General features: G+C 36.8%; 1 protein-coding gene across 1 annotated transcript in view; it reads left to right on the forward strand.

The window, feature by feature from the left end:
* The window catches only part of pigg (phosphatidylinositol glycan anchor biosynthesis class G), a 239,435-nt gene that overhangs the window by 161,572 nt on the left and 62,767 nt on the right, over positions 1-15,096 (forward strand). Inside the window, exon 10 of the mRNA XM_051658543.1 lies at positions 12,869-13,060. Coding sequence (XP_051514503.1) covers positions 12,869-13,060 — 192 coding nt within the window. The remainder of the gene's footprint in view (positions 1-12,868; positions 13,061-15,096) is intronic.

The following is a 15,096-nucleotide window of genomic DNA, read 5'->3' on the forward strand; positions in this document are numbered from 1 at the left end:
AGATGTCCGCGTAATTGCACATTGTCTGCACATGTGCCGAGCAAAGCGGTCGTAGTGTGTATGCATCTAACATATTCATATGGGCTCGGTGTCATAAGATTATACTTTAAAAAGACTGAGTGTTCGACAGTGCATGAGATGGAATGGCATGCAGAAAAACAAAGTAGCCCAAGCCCTAACCCTTGCCTTTATTCTTGCCAAGAGCCGTCCACATGGACAGGAAGAGACTGACATGTAAAGTGGCCAAGCACAATTTTTTAAAATGACATTTAGAGGCAGGTAAATATGAAAATGGATATAACTCTGAGAGCAAAGAAGAATATACAGTTGTGATCAAGGATATCTCATGTACTTGCTACTATCATTGTGACCTAACTTGTTGTGATGCAACAAGTACCTAGTGACACGTAATGTGCAGTGTTAATCAAAAAGTACCTATCCACTTCAAATTACCAAATATAGCTGCAAGCTGCAGTCATCGGGTTCCAAGTACATATGGACCTTATTCACAGTTGCATCATGTTTTGAATCATTCTGAGGACAAAACATTGAAAATAGCATCTTTCAAAAAAAATTATAATAATAATCTCTAGACAACAAACTCTACAAAGAACAAGTTGTGACTATTAGATGTGATCTGAGACCTTTATATGGCTTCATACAGCGCATGCAGTTGAGGAGACTGTGAGTCTATACTTAAGCCACATTTTCATTTCCATCAAAAATCAAATATACCGCTACTGTGAAAAAGGTCTGTGGTTTGTACAGGCTATTAGGTCATCAGATTGCAGAGTATTGGACTAGTGCATCTCGCAAATTAGATGAATATAACAGTTAGTACATTATTTTTTTTCTGATTCACAATGAATGGCTGTGACTATATAGTCTTAAAAAATGGATTAAGACTTTCAGCGATTTCTTATAATGAATCTCCCTCTAGTGGACAACATTGATACTACATCCTGCATCTGTCCTTTACTGTTAAATTAACTAATCATTTTGATGTGTTGCTAGCAACAGAAATATATTACATTTGGCACATGTCATCAGGCTGTACTGGTGTGTGACTAAAATAACCAAACTTATCAGAATAGATCCTGTGGATGCCATGTACATATTTGTTTTGGTTTCAAATTTCAACTGCCTTGATCACAGTTGAAAAAACAAGATTTTTTTTTTTTTAAGTTATAGTGCCCCCTAGCATCATAAATTTATGAAATTTTGCATATGACCTCAGAATGTTCCTCTGAAAATATTGTGCTCACAAGATACAGGCCAATTAGTCATTATAGGCCACACCCAAAAACATATTCGCTAATATCTTCTGAACGACTTCACGAATCAAAACATTTTTTGATAACTTTTTGTCTGTAGATGATGTATGGAACATTTCATGTGAATCGGGGAAATGGCCTAGGATGAGTTCTGAAAAAGTAGGTTTTTCAAACAAATTTAAGTGATAGAAATGTTTTCTTGTGGAAATGGAAGTCCACGTGTCCATATGATTTGGGGGTACTGTAGGATTCTGAAAAAACTACTAAATTTGAATTTAGCCTTTATGGTTCTGGGGTTATTAGCAAAAACAAGAATTAGCTTATTATAGCACCACCGTGTGGGCGATTCTCACAAAATTTGATATACAGCTTTGTGTAGAGGCCCTTCTTGTTTATAATCATGACCATCGGCCATTTTCAAGTGAAGTTATTATGTACTGAAGTTTGATTGGTTGCTGGTGGCCATTTGATTTATCAAATTTATTTTTTAAGGATATGTTAGCACTTGAACCAAAGAAGATGCATATTTAATTTGAACCTTTTCAATCAAATGTCTGCGGAATTATGACATTTGTTGCACCCCCTAAAATTTGCATGCTTTCTCAAAATGTCCTGTTGTCTATGTATACCAGGTTTCATTACGTTTGGACTTTGAGTTGAAAAGATATTGTCAATTAATCTAACTGCGTTCCACCAAAGGAATTGAAATGCTAATATCTTCAGAATGGTTTGACATATTGAACTTTTTTTTCAGGAGGGTCTGTAGATAATGTATACCAAGTTTTGTGCTAATCGGACAAACGGCCTAGGAGGAGTTCGAAAAAGATTTTTGTTTTTATTCAAAAATAGCAAAAAAATGTTATAGATGGAAATGAAATCTGAGATAAATATTTTGTAGGGATTGTCTTGTTAAACTCTGATCCATTTTTGCACTGCCATCTGGAGTTTTTCACACTCAAATTTAAAAGTTCACTATTCACACACACTGTGGACTAATTGCAAAAAAAAAAAAAATTGGTGTCATGTTTTCAGAAACCCCCCCAAATTATTTTATTTTTTTCATGAATAATATTGTGGGTTTTTTTTTTTATCTTTTTTTTTTTTTTTGTCCCAACTTTGTAAGCATGTAATTGTGGTTCTGTTCACTCTACCTCACTTTGAAAAGTCTTATTTCATTCCACTATACGGCAGCAAACACTAGAAAAACATTTTTCTCTATCACATTCCATCACAATATAAAGATCTGAAATGTAGGTGGCACCATAACGCATTTAGCACTCACAGATGTACTCGTCCATAGACATTCAGTCTAATTTTCAGTTTATGCACCATCCTCATTGTTTCATTGAATATTTCGGCCTTTGAGTGGACTAGAATCTCAATCTAGATGTAATTAGAAAGCTGAGATCCTCATCTTTGTGATGTTTTATATATATATATATATATATATATATATATATATATAGATGTAGATGTAGATATATATATAGATGTAGATGTAGATGTAGATATATATATATAGATGTAGATGTAGATGTAGATATATATATAGATATAGATATATATATATACATATATAGATAGATAGATATTTAGATGCATATATTTGGGGTGTAATGGTTCGAATTTCTCATGGTTCGGTTTGTGTCATGGTTTCGGTACAGTTTGGTATTTGCTTTGTTCAGAAAAAAATATTATTGCCAAATCCAAAGAATAATCTATTTGTAAACACTTCAACAGGTTTGCCCTTAAATAACAATCATTGTTTTACAACAGTAACCATAGTTTAACTCTTAAAAATGGAAGGGAGTGTGTGCAGTTTCAGCTGACCTGCGGCTCTTTCCCTGGGTGATGTTGCGTAAATGATTAATCATGTATCAATGTATTACTATAACAGCATCTTAATGCCATTGGTCAAAACGCATTATTGACGCTCGCGATAGATTACAGCTGCGTGAGAAAACAAGAAGAACTTGCGTGCGCATTTTAAATAAACCCTCACGAGCATTATTGACATATATTACCAGTATACAGCACTCGTGTCAAGCAATGTCAGCAGTGCCTGTTTTGTAAACGTCTTTTGACCATCGCTGTTGTAATTGACTGCAAAAAGAAAAACGAGAAACGCAGCACCAAATATTGATGTCTGAACTCTTCCTAATTTAAAACATTAGTATTGTGTTGTTTAAAAATGAATATGAACTTGTTTTATTTGCATTACTCAAGGTCTGAAAACACTGCATCTTTTTTGTAAGTTTTCTGCAAATAAATGCTCTAAATGACAATATTTTTATTTGGAATTTGAGAGAAATGTTGTCAGTACTTTATAGAATAAAAAAAAAAAAATGTTCATTTTACTCAAACACATACCTATAAATAGTAAATCCAGAGAAACTGATCATTTTGCAGTGGTCTTTTAATTTTTTTCCAGAGTTGTGTATACAGTATATATATTATCAAAACATGTATAATAATAACACTACTAGTTATTATTATTAATACTTATTATTTAGTAATAATAATTATATATATTAATAATAGTATTAATAATATTTCTAAAAATATAAACAAAACCTGAACCCAAAGTTATACTTGAAAATCTGACCCAAATATGGCCCGAAACCTGTTGGGATAGGGTCGGCTAGCAGACCTCTAGACTTTTAGGATGCTGCCTTAAGGCTAAAGTATACTTCGGTTTTCTGTGTGCTTTTTTATCTCTGGCGCAGTGCGCATGACACAAATTTCATCAATCACAGTCCTCCTGGTGTCTGCACATGTGCCTGGAGTTGACTGTACTAAAGAGTTATACAAAGCAGTCATAGTGTGCTTGCATCAAACATATCTGTATGGGCTGATGGTCAAAAGAGTAAACTTTCAAAGGCTAGTACGCCCGACCATGTGTGAGACATAACAGCACGCTGAAATATAAAGTGTAATCAAGCTTTAAGAAGGCAGCTGTGCAGGCGGCAAGGTTTTGGAACAGACATACTACATACTTTCCTGGAACAATATGAGATATTCAAACATGCCCTCACGCTTACTTTGAAACCTGACCCTGAAATGGACATTTATGCGCACACAGGTGGAGTGTGTGTGTGCGTGTGTGTGTGAAGATTGCATTAATATTCCTCTGGCTGTCTCTGGGAGCGGATAGATAGGGAAGGCAGAGACGCTCAGGGTCACCAGCATCAGGATGAAAATTTCTCTCTCCGTCTGCATTACCAGACTTTTTCCCTCGACTTTCTCTACTTCAGTGCTCTGTAAGAGCCCCTCTACCTCATTCTTTTCTTCCATCTCTCTCTCTCTCTCTCTCTCTCTCTCTCTCTCTCTCTCTCTCTCTCTCTCACTCTCTCTTACTCTCTCTAGCTCTTTTCCTAAACCTAGTGAGCTACCTGCCTAGACAGCATTTGAAGGCATCATAGTCTCACTCCAGAATCGAAGTTTCTTCCAAAAGTACATTTAATAATTTAGAAGATTTTATCCAAAGCAACTTACAAATGAGGAACATCACAAGCAGTTTGTCAAACTAGAGCCAACAATACCTGCAGTATCGCACAGCCAGGTTTCAAGAGTATGCTAGAGTAGCACAGAAGTATTTTTTTAATTGAAAGTGCCTTGGTTTATGGTTGTGTACACTTAATGTGCAACCTTGTTTTGGCCAAGCATTAAGAGGCCGTTCACACAAGATGCATTCTTCCATTTCACTGCTATATTTGAATTGTTGGTCAATGTAAACATATGACAGACATGCATTTTTGACTGTTGCATCATGTCTTGCATGTGGGAGTGGAATAAGCATATTTACATGTGGTAAATCACATTGAGTGATTATTTTCCCAGCTGAGAGAAGACCTGCTTAAACCAGCCTAAGGTGGTTTACCTGACCAGCTACCAAGTACCCAAACCCCTTCAAAACCATTCTAGTAGACCAACATGACCAGCGGGTACCAGACTGGTGGCCAGCTAAATATAGCACACCACCTTTGCCTGGTTTAAGCATTTATTTTATTTTTTTTAGCAGGTTAGCAACGATGTACTGGAGTTAATGTGCCAGTAAACACACCTTTTGTGAATTGTAGTTGCGCTCTGTCTAGCTATTTTTAATGCAAGAACATGACCTGTGTGAATGGCCCCTAAGGCAGCATCGCTAGGTGTCCTTTGTAAAGAAAGCAATTCCAAAATGCATGCATGTGATAAGCTCAGTGAAAAACAAATCATCCAAATTGGTTGACAAAGCAAAAGAAATGTCAACAATAAATTGACTTAATTGTCATTCTAAATTGAAAAGTATTTTAAATAGTTAAGTCGTTACCCAGTGTTTGCTTTTACTTAGTATTTTTATGTTTATGCTACGTTCACATGCCACCGGAATTATCCTACTTCCCACTTCTGAAGTCATAATTATGAGTAAGTCATGTTCTTTGTTGTCGGAAACATGGACAACGGCAGGTTCATTCTTCCATATGTTTTCGGGAACTCTTACAGTAATACATGTTGGTCTGCTTGGTGACGCAATGTAATTTTGGTCAAATATATCCCTTACAAAAAATCTAAAGTTCTGACAAACTTGCCGCAAATTTCCCACTCATTATTTTCACATGGAAATGAGCTTGTGGTTTGCTGCAAATGTTTGCTGGAAGATTGCAGCTCTTCACCAGAAGAGGTAAACCTTTGGTGACAATGAAGAGTTTGCCACAAAGCTCATTTGCATGTGAAAATAATGAGAGGCGAATTGCGACAATTTTGCTAGAACTCTCGATATTTGTAAGGAATGCTGTTTTCTCTTTGTAAAAGAATAACAGTATTCGTCAAATGGTTACTGAGATATGTAAATGTAAATGAAATCAAGGCACATGCATTCAGAGAAATGAATAAAACCATAATTTACAAAAACTGTACTCTCCTCAGCCATGTTAAAAGTATATGGGAAGTCTCCTCCCAACTTGGAAACTCAAAATTGTGTCAAAATTATTTCTGAGTTTCCCAATCATTGTAACGTCTTGAGGGGGCATTCATTTGCAACTTCCAAGTAGGAAAGTCGTATTTACGATAATTATGATAGCATGTGAAGGCAGCATTATTACATGAATCATGTTGTTAGCTTAGCAACATGAGTTGAGTTTCTCATGTGCTTCACTTTAGGGGCGCTATTTATGTTGTGCGTATTTGCATTTCAGTTGGAATACTGCCTTGAGAGGTGCTAATAGGTGTTCAGTGGATCCCTCTTTGCACTCCCATTTGTAGTTGCCTTATGGCATTACTCCTAATTTGCATAGATTTGAACTCTGTTTAACTGTGTCGCATCGCTTACAGTCGCTCATGTCACAGGAAATCGGCAACTCTCATTACAAATTAGTGACTTCTGGTGCAGCAAATCGCTGTCAGTAGTCATGTTTCCATGCAAGTTACTGAATTATTTTTTAACTAAATTCAGAATATCACAAAACCAATTCACGAATAAAGCAAGGTTTCCATCCCAAAATCACCACTCATCTTTTCTCCCACTTCCGGTTGAGTGAACGCTGGCGTGTCTGTCTGCCGCTGCTCTTCGGTTTCTTTTTGATGTTTTTAGTTGCTTTTATTTAATGGCCTTCTAAAGGAGTGACCTCAGGAAATCAAGTTTTATGATTCTCTGTTATAGATAATGGACTGTTGAATTTTCTATTTAAAAAAATATATATAATAATTTGGGAAACTACACTACACCTTCTCTTGACCAACTCGAACCATTCTTTCTACACTTTAAACTCCATGTCATCCTCTCATCTGCCTGGATTACATCGGAGTAAACAAACTGCTGTACTCACCGAACACCTTCACTGGGACTATTGTGTGCCGCCTGATTCCCTGCCCATCATCCATGTCAAGTGGGGCTGGAGCGTGTGGAACTGGAATTCAGGTCGTGTTGGTGGATCGTTGAGGATGCTCTGCCTTCTGTTGCCTATCCTGGCCTGCTGGAGTTTTGCTGCTGGCCCTTGCCAGTTTCAGTGGTGAGCTCCCTGCCTGTTTGCAGGCTTCTGAATTCTTCGGCCCGACTGTCAGCTGAAGTTTACAACTATTGCGCTGCCCTTGGATTTGTGTGCCGCCACCGGTATGTCCATCGAGGGTTACGCCAACATCCTGGCAGAATCCCGGATGACTTCTCTGACAACCACCACATACCGGCAAATTGGTCTTCACGACGTCGCTCTCCGACTGGTGCAAGGGATTTGAAGCGGGGGGTCATTTTCAATAATCTTAGCAGGCTAAAACACACATCTTTTAATCCAGCAAAAAATGCAGATGTCGCCACCATTCATTGGGTCATAAATTAGATTTGGTATTATCTTATTGTATCTCTGTATCTAACTTAGAGATCTTAGATATTGGCATCTCTGGCCATTATTCAATAATGTATGAGTCTGTCTCTACTTGTCCTCTCCCTACTACTACTCTGTCTTTACGTCACTCCCGGTCCATTCACTCATCTACTGCCAATCTTTTTTCAGAATTTAATTATTGCATTTTACTGATGATGTCTCAGATAAAGTCAATACTGAATCACTGGTTGAAGCTTTCAATAAATCTTGTGCTTTCACTCTTGATAATGTTGCTCCGCTCAAGCCAAGGAGAATTAAGGGTGTTTCACAGCCTTGGCTGAATGACGTCACCCGCGCTCTCAGACAAGAGTGTAGAAAAGCAGAGTGCAAGTGGAAAAGAGACAAGCTTCAGGTCTCTTTTGACATCTTAAAGGTGTCTTAAAGAGCAGTGAAAGAAGCAAAAGCTAAGTTTTTCTCTAAAGTAATCTCTGATAATGCAAATCGACCAAAAGTATTGTTTAATACTATCCATTCTGTCTTAAACCCTATGAGAGATGCTTTTTTGGACACTACTCAAGAGACCTGTGACAAATTTGTAAACTTTTTTACTCTCAAAATTGAGCATATTAAAGGTGCTATTATACCTTCACAATTTGATCAACCACTAATACCTTCCCCGTCCAGCTCCCTGACTCACTTTGAACCTGTTTCATCAGAACAGTTAGCAGATGTAGTCTCCAAGATGATGTGTTCCAGTTACAAGCTGAGCTATCTCTGCTCATTTTTTAAGACGTTTTTACAACTATTAGTTCCAGAGTGACAGCGATAGTTAACAGCTCCTTAGCTAATGGAGTTGTTCCTAGCAGTTTTAAGCATGCAATTCTACATCGTTTGTAAAAAAAGCCTTCTTTGTATCCGGCAATACACAATAATTATAGGCCAATCTCTAAATTGCCTTTTATTTCCAAGATCATGGAGAGAGTTGTCTATTCGCAGCTTTACTCCTATCTAAACACATTTGACATTTTAGACATATTTCAGTCTGGCTTCAGACCCTTGCACAGCACTGAATCTGCATTGCTCAAAGTTACTAATGATATTTTTCTCTCCATGCATTCAGGCTTACATGTTGTTTTAGTCTTATTAGATCTTAGTGACGCGTTCGACACTGTTGACCATAACATTGTTCTCAATCGCCTCGAGTGTAGGGTTAGCATCCAGGGTATGGCCATCCAGGGGTTTACCTCCCATCTAAAAGATAGGACGTTTTCTGTAAATGTAGGGAATTTCTCTTCTACATCGGCTCATTTATCATGTTTCGTCCCTCAAGGGTCAATTTTAGGACCCTTATTATTTTCCTTGTATATGCTTCCTCTGAGCTGTATTTTTCAGAAGTACAGTATATCCTATTACTGTTAAGCTGACGATTCCAAATTTTACTTACCAGTGAGCTTAGATAAGAAGTGTTCATTTGATAACATCCTAAATTGCTTCGAAGATTTTAAACATTGGCTGGCAATTTTTTTTTACTACTAAATGAAAGCAAAACTAAAGTTCTGATTTTAGGTCCCTCCATGTCCTCCTTACCTGGCCTGGCCACCCAGTTTGGTCCTCTGTCATCGAATGTACAAGATCATGTAAGAAGTCTTGGAGTGATTTTAGATTCATCATTACTTTTTTAATAAGCAAATTAGTGCTGTTGTCAAGGGTAGCTTTTTCCACCTGAGATCTGTCGCTAAAGTCAAACATTTTCTTTCCAGCAAAGACCTGGAAATTGTGATCCACTCACTAATTTCATCAAGATTAGACTATTGTAACTCATTGTACATTGGCTTCCCTCAAACTGTGTTATCCCCCTACAGCTGGTTCAAAATTCATCAGCTAGACATTTGACAGGGTCAAGAAAGAGGGATCACATTACCCCTGTCTTAGCGTCTCTTCACTGGCTTCCCGTAAAATTCAGGGTTGATTTAAAAATTCTGCTTTATGTTTACAAGGCACTATCTGGTCTTGCACTCAAATACATCAGTGATCTTCTCATCCCTTACTCCCCCACCAGAGCACTCAGGTCTTCTCATCAACTTCTTTTGAGGGCTCCTCGTTGTTGCTATAGATCTAAGGGTGATCGTGCCTTCTCTGTGGTAGGTCTGAAACTCTGGAATAGTCTCCCTTACCATGTGAGGTCAGCTTCTTCAATAGCTATTTTTAAATCCTCTTTGAAAACGTTTTATATTCTTTAGCATTTGAATAGGACTTTTTAATAGGTTAAATTAGGTAAATACTTGATGCAGTTTTTAATTGTATCTATTTATTTATTGTTATTATTTCTTTTTTTGTATGTACACTGGCGGCCAAACGTTTGGAATAATGTACAGATTTTGCTCTTATGGAAAGATATTGGTACTTTTATTCACCAAAGTGGCATTCAACTGATGACAATGTATAGTCAGGACATTAATAACATGAAAAATTAATATTACAGTTTGAAAAAAATCTTCAGAACTTCTTAAACTACTTCAAAGAGTTCTCATCAAAAAATCCTCCACGTGCAGCAATGACAGCTTTGCAGATCCTTGGCATTCCAGCTGTCAGTTTGTCCAGATACTCAGGTGACATTTCACCCAACTCTTCCTGTAGCACTTGCCATAGCTGTCTTGTCGGGCATTTCTCACACACCTTACAGTCTAGCTGATCCCACAAAAACTCAACGGGGTTAAGATCCATAACACTCTTTTCCAATTATCTGTTGTCCAATGTCTGTTTCTTTGCCCACTCTAACATTTTCTTTTAGTTTTCTGTTTTAAAAGTGGCTTTTTCTTTGCAATTCTTCCCATAAGGCCTGCACCCCTGAGTCTTCTCTTTACTGTTGTACATGAAACTGGTGTTGAGCGGGTAGAATTCAATGAAGCTGTCAGCTGAGGACATGTGAGGTGTCTATTTCTCAAACTAGAGACTCTGATGTACTTATCCTCTTGTTTAGTTGTTCATCTGGCCTTCCACATCTTTTCTGTCCTTGTTAGATCCAGTTGTCCTTTGTCTTTGAAGACTGTAGTGTACACCTTTGTATGAAATCTTCAGTTTTTTGGCAGTTTCAAGCATTGTATAGCCTTCATTCCTCAAAACAATGATTGACTGACAAGTTTCTAGAGAAAGCTGTTTCTTTTTTTGCCATTTTTGACCTAATATTGACCTTAAGACATGCCAGTCTATTGTATACTGTGCCAACTCAAAAACAAACACAAAGACAATGTTAAGCTTCATTTAAAGAACCAAATAGCTTTCAGCAGTGTTTGATATAATGGCAAGTGAGTTTCTAGCACCAAATGATCAATTTAGCATGATTACTCAAGGATAAGGTGTTGGAGTGATGGCTGCTGGAAATGGGGCCTGTCTAGATTTGATCAAAAATGACTTTTTTCAAATAGTGATGGTGCTGTTTTTTACATCAGTAATGTCCTGACTATACTTTGTGATCAGCTGAATGCCACTTTGGTGAATTAAAGTACCAATTTCCTTCCAAAACAGCAAAATCTGTACATTATTCCAAACTTTTGGCCGCCGGTGTATATAATTCTGTCATCGTATATTTATTTGATTGATTTGTTAAGCACTTTGGGTCAACTTTTGTTTTTAAAAGTGCTCTATAAATAAAGGTTGATGACTTGATCACTTCTTGCGAAATGGCTGCAAAACAAACAAGAAAATGGAGGATAAAGCTCTTTATTAAATGTAATGAATTACTTGTGGTTGAGAGCACGCAAACAAAGTGCTCTGATGAACTTCATGTTTGCTAGCGTTCAGCGGCAGATGCCTTATAGAGACTATTTGTCCGAGACGGACCACTGGTAATGCGAGAAATTGGAACTCCCAATGGATGTACAAAAGAAAGTCCCGAATTAAAGGTAAAAGAGCCAATCACCTTTTAGATACAGACATCGCCTGTCAGTCAACTCGAGAATGTGTATGCGTATTAGCTTAAACAGCCTGTAAAATAGCATTTTTTAGCGAGATCTGAGCTAAAGAAGCACCATTTATGATACCAATTGATTTATGATACCAATTGATTTTTCTGCTTATTTTAAATATATTCTTTGATTGTAATCTTAACCGTTTTAGAGATTTCGGAAGAGAAATCAAAAGAAGCAAGTGCAACCCCCCCATTATTTATGCCATGATCAATGGAAACATGTATATGCTTTACACTGCACCCCCAACCCCATTCTGCTAATGTAGATTTTGAAAGGCAGTACTAAATAAAATAAAAATGTATCTCTTATATTTGTATAAACTATGAAAGGGGTGTGAACATTGATGAAACAAAAGGGGAATGCAAACTTGCATATCTTCTCAACTATGTATACTGTTTATTAAACCTCTGGTTAATGGGTTATCAGCTGTTTTCCGTTTCTTTTGCTTTCTATCTTGTTTCTGAACAACAATCTAAATCAAGCAATTATATGATTTGAAGACTAAAAACAGCCATTTGGCTCCTTAATGTTTAAGTCATTTTTTTTAGTCTGGAGCCCTGTGTGTTATGTTTAATGAGAAGTTGATGCTGTGGCCGCGTGTCAAGACACATTCACTCACACAGTAGCACTCACCTTTCCTCGACTCCACTACACACACCTGCTGACACACACACACTCACCTTTGCTTTACTCCAGTACACACACCTCATCACGTCCACCCTGCTGACACACACACACACACCTTTTGCCCTGGCCTGTCCGGCACACGCCTGATTATCGTAGATGAGAGCAACACTCGAGCAGCATTCTGAACACACACACACACACACACACACACACACAGTGGCTCATTTTCACAGCCTCCTGAACCCACTCAAGCTCAAACTGAATTCTTCCCATCCTGCTTTGTGTCTCTCTCAAATATGAATCCTACAAAGCCTGTCAAGAACATGTTCAGGTTGCATTTCACCCCCAAAATCAAAAGACGTTACAAATTATAGTTTGCATTTTTTTTTAAAAAACGCCTATTTTTGTACCATTAAGATAATATATATATATATATTATTATTATTATTATTATTATTATTATTATTATTTATTTATTTATTTATTTTTATTTTTTTAAGCACATTTTCACATTTCTGAATTCACAACAGAGTAGCAACCCAGTGACCAGCTGAATGTCCTGTCACCTTTTTTTACTGTGTGTGTTTTCAGTTTGAATCATATACGATCTCTTTGCTGTTTTATATTCAGTGTGTGTGTGCTTATGTAAGGATAGCATATCTTTGTTGTTGTTTATTCAGTGTGTGTGTCTATGTTTCAGTGGAGATCACAAGGTGTTCCTCTCAGCACTGGCAGCCGTCTCTCTCATTCTGATCTTCCTGTTGGTTCAGCGTCACTGCTCGCTCGTGTCTAAGATCGCCCTGGCGCTCGGCCTGCTCGGAGTGTACAGCTACCGTGCCGCTGTCGGAAACGTCCTGTTCCCATGGCAACATAGCAGCCGTGCCGTCTCCAAGTAAGTTTGATGATATTTAAATATCTTATTGACATTCCTTGAATGTCAGATGGCGAATAAATTATCTTCACTCATTATCGTTGATTTGAATTGTCTGAACTTTCTTCACTTACTTTCCATCTGTGAGCTGTTCTCATCAAAGTCACGATGCTAAACAAAGGGATTGAATGTTTCTTGAGAGTGTCTAACAGGATAGCTGGACTCAAGAGGCATTGGTGATGACCAGGGGCGCATTAATGCACAGGCTTACACGGGCTGAAGCCCAAGGGCCCACAACTTCCAGGGCGGTCCCATTAGCGTCGTCTGACACACTATTCTAAACACGGAGATGGTGCGCAACTATGAAAGCCATCCGTGTGGACATGTTTATAGAATAACAGTCTGCACATGATTTATTTTGAGATTGTGTGGGTTTGTTCTGATATGGGCATGTGGTATTAAATTTATTTGTTCAGGTTTCAGATAGTTCTTAAGATGTCTTAAAGGGATAGTTCACCCAAAAATTGATTAACTATGTTTCTCACCCAAAGTGATTGTATCGCTATCGCATGATTCTTGATAACGATTTCAATACCAAAAAAATAAAAAATAAAAATAGGTAATATGCTACTGAACACTCCTTTAGCCTATTTAACAAAGTTACATTTATCAGTGTTTATAATAAATGAAAACCATTGCACGTTTCTTTGAAGAGTTTAAAGGAATAAAGTGAACATTGTTTATTTTTTATTTTTTTTTTAAGTAGGACACTATGAAATCAGTTTTATTAGGTTTTTTTTCCTAAATTCCGTTATTTACTTATTTTTAAATACTACATTGAATACAGTAGTAATACATTTGTTACAATTTCTTCAATTCTATTTTCAATCTTTTATTTTTAATCAAACTTTTATTTTTAAAACATTATATTTTTATTATAAGGCTTTTCCATACTCTGTTTTTGATTGTAGTTTCACACCTCCAGATAAGATGTAGGTTATGTGGCCCAGTGTGATTGTAAAGCGTAAAATGCTACCATTTAATTCTAAAATATTAGGGCTGTCAATCGATAAAAAAAAATTAATCAAATGAATTACATGAGATGCCGATTAATTAATAGAATTAATTGCAAATAATCACATATATAAATATTTGCTGAGAAATGCCCTCAAATAACAATAATTCAATATAATAATTAAATAATTATAAATAATTATGTTTAAATAACTGTAAATATATACAACAAAAAATAAATATAACAGTTCAGACAATTAAAATGCATTACAGTATTGTGGCATATGAGTAAAGCATTGAAAAGAAAATACAAAAAGTGGCTTTTTAAGTCAATATATTATTTATTTCCAGATTATTGAACATAAGCATTGGTTTACAGTCCACAGTAATCCAATTTGCAATTGAATTTGTCAATCTGTAACGATGCTGGCAACAGGCAGACGAAGAGACGATGAAGTAGTGAGATGAACCCAAGTGCTGTTTATTTCCAAACGTGATAACCAGTAACCCTAACTATAAATGTGAACAAAACAAAACATAAACATGGACTTAACTAAACTTAACTTGACATGACATGACTTGACTATAGACTCGACTTAAACATAACATGACATGACTTGACTTGACTTGACTATGGGCTACGTTACATTAACACAATACCTGACACTAGACAATGGCAAACATGAGGGCTAAAATACAAGGACATGGGTAACAGGTAAACAAGACAACCAATCACAAGACTAAACTATAAACAGGTTAACAAGACTAAAAGAACTTTAACCAATGAAAAGACAAGACTAATAACAAAGTAATCAAGCAATGAACCAATGAAAACAAGACACGTGAACAGGGGAAACACATGACAAGATCACATGAGGGAACAGGAAATCACATGACATGAGCAGGAACTAAACTTGAAAATAAAAGACATGAAAAACATGAACCAACAGAATAAACATGACACAATCTGTCTGAAATAGTTTTTAATAAGAGCTTTTCTTAGGACGCGTCAATGTGCAAATGTGTTTTAGGTCTCTGTATCA

This window comes from Myxocyprinus asiaticus, chromosome 27, assembly GCF_019703515.2.
Source record: "Myxocyprinus asiaticus isolate MX2 ecotype Aquarium Trade chromosome 27, UBuf_Myxa_2, whole genome shotgun sequence".
Lineage (NCBI taxonomy): Eukaryota > Metazoa > Chordata > Actinopteri > Cypriniformes > Catostomidae > Myxocyprinus > Myxocyprinus asiaticus.